At 42.0% G+C, this 7,119-nt stretch overlaps 1 protein-coding gene across 3 annotated transcripts in view; it reads left to right on the top strand.

The window, feature by feature from the left end:
* Mrpl48 (mitochondrial ribosomal protein L48) overlaps nucleotides 1-7,119 on the top strand; it is a 38,178-nt gene that overhangs the window by 10,415 nt on the left and 20,644 nt on the right. For all 3 annotated transcript variants that reach the window (XM_021166099.2, XM_029479253.1, XM_021166100.2), the window contains exon 3: nucleotides 1,443-1,480. In XM_021166099.2, coding sequence (XP_021021758.1) covers nucleotides 1,443-1,480 — 38 coding nt within the window. The remainder of the gene's footprint in view (nucleotides 1-1,442; nucleotides 1,481-7,119) is intronic.

Raw genomic sequence — 7,119 nt, 5'->3', positions numbered from 1 at the left:
AACCATCTGTAACGAGATCTGACTCCCTCTTCTGGAGTGTCTGAAGACAGCTACAGTGTACTTACATATAATAATAAATAAATCTTTAAAAAAAAATTTTTTTTCTCCCTGTCCTCTTCTCTCCTACTAAAGTTCTACTCACAGCCTCTTGCTTGCTGTTTTCCAAACACCTGTTCATACCTCTGCTGAGTTCCTGTAGTGCTAAGTGATTGAGATCAGGTCCCTTCCTCTCCTGGTGGCTCCTCTCCTCCTTTTCTTGGTTCTTGCAGTATTAGAGGCTCAAACCCAAAACTTTGGACATGCTAGGCAACCCTTCTGGCTACACCTCCCACTTATAGCCACATTTATTTGTCTGTCTGTCTGTCTATTTATAAACAGCCTTTGCCTCAAGTTTATTTGTAAAAACAGCATGGGGCACTGACCATCTGCAATAATGTGTAGGTGTGTCAGAGCAGTCCATCTGTCTTCACATTGGCAGATAGAAGCCTTTCTGTTTTTTCCTCTGGGGCCCTTAAAAGAGCCTGGACACCTTTGGGAGCCTGAACTGGAGCTGAAGCCTGGGCCTCAGTTGGAGGTATGGCCCTTCAGCATCATGGGCTTAACCGCCAGGGCTTCAAGGGCCTCTGCACGTGTACTCATTGCCTCTGCATTGCCTTCCTGCATCTTCTTCGGGCCTTTTTTGCTGTGTACTTCTTGGCAAAGCACGTGTTCCTCAGGAGCCTCCTTAAAAGAATCATATCTTTAAGACTGGGTTTCTTGATGCCATTTCTGTGCCATCTTTGAGATTGGTTGTGACTGGTGTGGTTTTAGACCAGACCAGGCCTGCACAGTAACCTTTGCTCCCAAAGCACCTGGGACTGGAAGAGAAAGAACTTTTTAAAAAATTTACATGTATGCATAGTGTGCCTGCATATATATGTGTGTACCACGAGCATGCCTCTTGTCCAGGGAGGCCAGAGAAGGGAATGGGATTTCCTGCAACTGGAATTACAGACAGGAGCTGCTATATGGGTGCTAATAACTGAACCTGAATCCTTTGTGAGAGCCACAAGTGTTCTTAACCTCTGAGGCATCTCTCCATCCCGTAGTTTTAGACTCAGTTTAAATAGTTTTCTTTCCCTATTTCTAGCTCCCTGCTTGAAGAGACCGCATCTCCTTTGACTCTTGTACATGCTTCTGTTCTGCATCAGTGCTGTCTCGTGGCTATCATTGTTCACAGTTCCCATTCCCATCCAGACCTCATAAGAGATACTGCACTTAGTTTGCATCCTCAGGACCACTTTATCTGGTATGTAGTAGGTGCTTAATAATGTTTGTGGAAGCAGAGAGTGAAGAAGTATCTACTGTTACTATATCCTACTTTAGAACATAAAGGCTATAGGAATTTTGCAAATAAATGTATATATTAATTATAGTCAACATATTTTCCTCTTTCTTTTTAGATTCAGAAGTTTGGGCGAGAATCCCATTTTTTCTGCAGGTAAGTAATTACTTCTTGGAATGGTCTACTTTCTCTAAATGACCCTCTAGCTCTCTATAATGATTTTGTCTAAAATGCTGACTCAGTCTTTTAGGAGGGTGGCAGAGGCCTGATCCTTACATAAGCTGGAACTGTAGATAAGAACATGAAGTGGTTAGGACAAGAGCCGTGTATCGAGTTTGTATTTAAACTCTGTCATTGCCTTCTTTGGTGATTAATTACTTGCATATTATTTTGAGACAGAGTCTTATGTGTTAGGTTAGACTTAAAATCAGAGATCCTTCTGCCTCCGGTTACATTGCTAGGATTAAAGGCATGCTCCAGGCTGATACTTATTCCATGACCTTTGACGACCTCTCTGAAGCTTAGTTTCCTCAATTAAAAAACAAGGATTACTGTAAATTGTAATGAGGTATTTGAAAATTTAATGAGATAAAACATAAACAGTTGAAAAATAGCTAGCTTGTCTGGTTATTATAACACTACTGCCTCAAACCTGTTTTTCAAATTCACACTCCATTCAATCTCGTTAACTCAATTGCTTTTAGTTAATGTTAACTCAGTTACTTGACAAGTTTTCATTATCTACCATAACAAAATTCACAGCTGTTTGTTGGTGTCTCTACGACCGTCAGGGCTAGCAGAGTCATGATCTGTGTGAGGCAAGGGAAATCTGGCTAAACGGGACTCAGTCGATGGGGTTGTTTCACACTTCTAGGGTCTGACACTGGGCAGCTGCTTTTAGGTATATTTATTTACAGTACAATTTGGGGGGGTGGGGATTCTGGTATAATAACAATCCTGTGTGCACAGGCGGCATTATTACATCAAAACTCTTCTCAAAGCCCATGTCACTTCTGTGAAGATGGGTTCTAAAGATGGGGTATCTATGTTATCTTAAAGGCCTAGGGGAGGACCTGGTGTGGTCTTGGTCATACAGGTAGCACAGAGGTCATCTGAGCTATCAGTACCTCGTGTTTGTGGGAGCTTGGTATGGCCTAGCCATTACAGATAGCACATGGGTTGCCTAGGCTACTAACCATCTCCATTCCCAGCCTCTGGGCAGAAAACAAAAAAGCTTTCCCTTTGTAGAGACAATCCTTCATGTTTAACATTCCTGGTTTCCCTAGTGCTATCTGTGAATGCAAAGATGTTGGTGCTCCCAATGGCTGTTTGTCACGTAACTAACAAGCACCAGAGATAAGAGAATAAGGAAAGGAACAAATATGGACTCAGAGTGTGCAAGATCGTATGTAAGAGGCTTTAAATGTGGTAATCTTTGGAATGGTTGCATTCTAATGATTGCAGGACTGGACAGGCACTGCTTTAACACTGGACTCCAAAGCTAGGTATCTCTAAATACCAGCTCTGTGTATGTGTGTGGTGCATGCTGTAAGTTGACATTCACTATTTTCCTCAATGTGTATGCACTTTTGAGACAGTGTCTCTCATTTGACCTAATTTCAAATTAGCAAGTCTCAGGGATCCTCCTGTCTCTACCCACCCCTCCATAGTGAGGAGATTACTGGGGTGTGCTGCACTGCTTAATTTTTATGTGAACACTGGGTACCTGAACTGAGGTCCTCAAACCGACAAGACAAACACTTTATTGATAGAGCTATTGCACCAATACCATTATGTCTTGGGGCTAGAGAAATGGTTAAAAATGGGGGAAGGGGCTGGGCGGTGGTGGTGCAAGCCTTTAATCCCAGCACTTGGGAGGCAGAGGCAGGCAGATTTCTGAGTTCGAGGCCAGCCTGGTCTACAGAGTGAGTTCCAGGACAGCCAGGGCTACACAGAGAAACCCTGTCTCAAAAAAACCAACCCCCCCCCCAAAAAAAAATAGAATGGGGGAAGGGTTGTGGGAGGGGGTGACCAGGAAGAGGGCAATGAACAGGATCTAAAGTGAAGTTAAAAAAAAAATAGAATGTATACTTCTCTTGCAGAGGGCCTGAGTTCAGTACTATAACTCACCATTGGATCTCTGTGGCCCAACATTATTGATAAGAAGTTTGAGACTAGGGGACTGGAGAGACAGCTAGGCTAAGAGCACTGGCTGTTCTTCCAAAGTCTTGAGTTCAATTTCCAGAAACCACATGGTGGCTCATAACCATCTATAATGAGATCTGGTGCCCTTTGAGCACAGCATATGCAAAAGGTAGAAAAAAATCCGGTATATTCAAGTCAAGGAAACATTGAAGGGAAGACAAAAAAGATATTTTGACAAAACAAAGTAGGCAGCTACCAGGAACAAATCATTGCAAACAGCTTTGTTAGAATATTTAGGGAGCCATTTTTTTTTTTGTTTGTTTTTAAATATACTTGGAGCATATATTGTTTGCCAGGTGCTAGCTTTTTCTCTGTCCTTGAGGGACCCGGGTGTATTGAATGGCGAGAATATTCTGTAATTAGCTTCTTGGCCACTGCTGTTCACTTTCATCTTTTCTCTACCTGCATGCTCTGCTGAAAATGCTTCTTCTAACTTCTAAAGAGGAATAACTAAGGCATAGTTGTGTACTCTTCTTCTAGATTGGCAGGCTTGGTTCCCTGTTAGTAAACCAAAATTCTGAAGGACAGTTGTGGGTGGCACAGACACAGGAAGGAGAGAAGTAGTCAGAAGGTTTACATCTTACAACTGTGGCAACTGGATGATCTTCAGTTTGTCAGTGACAAGTGGCCTTTCTTCCCAGGAGGCTGGGATGTTACTGAGACGGCAGGAAATTCAGCTTTAATGACACCCAGTAGGGGGAAAGAAGCCAGTTGAGTTTACTGAGAATAAGAGGCTTTCAAATTTACACATTTTACAATGAAAACAACTGGCTCATTAAACAGCTTAACTACTGACAATTTGACCCAAACCTTTCATTTAAGGGGGAAATGGTTAATTTAACAGTAGTTTGAGCCAGCTTTTTAATTACCAGCAGCTCTAATTATAGGAATTGCCCCAAACTGAATTTAAGAGTGTCTCCTTGCCAAGGAATTCCTACAGATGAGAGACTGTAGGAAAGCATTTGTAGCCCTTGAACTTGGGCTGTATCATCATCTCAAAGATCAGTTTCCTTTCTGCTTTTTGAAGTCACTGATAGATGATTGTCTGTGTACTTAAACATGGTGATTGACATCTGGGTTTTTAATTTATACATGATGTTTTGTTTTGCAGTGTAGGCAGGTATGAGAGAGCACTGACTCTGTAGCTGAATTCTTGATTCTGTGTGTTTAGGGGTGCAGAGGGATGCAAGATGAGGGGTACAAGGCACCAAAGATGTACATAGCACTACAAGGCTTCTGTAGACTGGCAAGTGGGTCTTACAGAATAGGAAAGGAGATACAGTAACTGGGCCTAGGCTATAAAGACAGGTCCTTAAAATGCTTAGTTAGGGAACCTCATCTGTGGGTTGTGAAAAGCCACCAAACATTGGAAAACGCAGCAAAACCTTTCTGTCTCATTCAGTGCTGACTTAGTGTCTGGCCAGTAGTGAACACTTTCAAAATTTGCATGTATGAAATAGATAAATGGTTGAATTAATAAAAAGTGTAATGACTAGAAATGTCTTTTTAGGACTGTTCTATGGCTGAAGAGGGTGGAGTAAAGAGAGGGACTAGAAAGACCAGGAAACTAATGCTCACCTACAGGCTCCTAATGCTTTGTCTGTACTCCTCCCACACCCTCCACACAGCAACAAAACGACCTTTTAAAAACATGACAGGGGGTGGAGCAATGGATCAGAACTTAAGAGCACTTGCTGCTCTTGCAGAGGACTTGAGTTCAGTTTCCAGCACCCATATTATTGGCTCATAGTTCCAGGGGAATACGATGCCCTCTTCTGGCCTCTGCAGATACTGCATGCATGTGATCCACATAAAATAAATAAAATCCTTTATTTTATTTTATTTTATTTTATTTTATTTTATTTTTCGAGACAGGGTTTCTCTGTGTAGCCCTGGCTGTCCTGGAACTCACTCTGTAGACCAAGCTGGCCTCGAACTCAGAAATCCACCTGCCTCTGCCTCCCAAGTGCTGGGATTAAAGGCATGTGCCACCACTGCCTGACTTAAAATCCTTTTAAAAAAAACTTAGCCTATAGGAGAGATGGCTCAGTGGTTAAGAGCACTGATGCTCTTCCACAGGTCTTGAGTTCAATTCCCAGCAACCACATGGTGGCTCACAACCATATGTAATGGGATCTGATGCCCTCTTCTGGTATCTGAAGACAATTACAGTGTACTTGTGTACATTAAAATAATAATTTAAAAAAAAACATAGCATACATATAATTTTTTTTGCTTGTTTCTGATCATGATGAGATCCAAACTCTTAACAAGGACCAGTTTTGTTGGTTTCAGGCGCCCCAACTCACTGTAAAGTCTATAGTGGGTCCTCTCACTTTGCTCCAGCCACTCTCACAGCCTTGCATGGACCCCATGTTAGGTCCTGTGTGTTCAACTACAGCACTCATCTTCCATTTTATATCTCTAATAAACTTCAAGTAGAAGTTTATTATTAGAGGAATAACTCAGAAGTCTGTTATTATGTTTTTATTATGTTGAGTATATTATCATACAAACTCAAGTGTTTTGACTTCATGATTATCAGCATAAATTACACAGTCAGATGGGCCCAAGTGTAAGTGGTAATTCTGTCTCATACACGTAGGATAACTTGGTCATTTCACCAGATTTCCTGAGTTACCTGTATTAGGTAATATTTTCATGGATCCAGGCAGATACCTGACAGGAAGCAACTTAAGGAAGGGGTGGATTGTTTCACAGTTGGAAGGTACCCAGTCTGTCGTGATGGGGAGCACATGGTGGCAGGAATAAGAGGCATCTGTCTGGCCATGTTTTCCTCAGTAGTAAGCAGAGAAATGAATGCTGGTGCTCAGCCAGCTCTCTCTGTTGTGTAGCCCTCTCTCCCAGGCCATGGAATGGTACCACCCACATTTGGGGTGGATCCTATCTCCTCTGTAGACCTAATCTAGAAAATCCTCACAGACATGCTCAGAAGCTTGTCTTTTGGTGGTTCTAATCCTGTCAAGATGACAGTTAATACCAACCACTACACTGCCATTTTATTTTTATTTATGAATAAAGATAACAATGACAATTAAAAGAGAATGTAGAGAAACCAACAAAACACACATGTGTATATGTCTGTGTGTATTGAAGCTGTGTATATGTCTGTGTGTACTGAAAGCAAGATAAGTCATCCTTGTAAGTACACTGCAGTGTGCATGTGTGGAGACCTCCACTTTTTCTTAAGTGCACTGCAGTGTGCATGTGTGGAGAGCCTCCACTTTTTCTTAGGAACAGCATATATACCTAGATTTTGGGTCGGGGGTGTTTACTTAAAATATATATTGACTATTGTGCTGTAAACAGAAATGAATCACATCATTTTTTGTTTATTTGTGGTAGCTGGGCTCAGACATTGGGCAAGTGGTGAGCTCACTCTGTAGACCAGGCTTGCCTCGATCTCAGAAATCTGCCTCCCAAGAGCTGGGAATAAAGATGTGTGCCAGCACAGCTCTGCGAAAAAGAACATTTTATTACTTTATGGTCTGTTCTGTGTGTGTACATACGGATGATTTGTCGTCTGTGGTGTGTGTGCGCTTATGGAGGATCTGTGGTCTCTGTGTGTG

This window comes from Mus caroli, chromosome 7, assembly GCF_900094665.2.
Source record: "Mus caroli chromosome 7, CAROLI_EIJ_v1.1, whole genome shotgun sequence".
Taxonomy (NCBI): Eukaryota; Metazoa; Chordata; class Mammalia; order Rodentia; family Muridae; genus Mus; species Mus caroli.
Note: the sequence above shows the minus strand (reverse complement) of the source record. Positions and strands in the feature narration are given on the sequence as shown.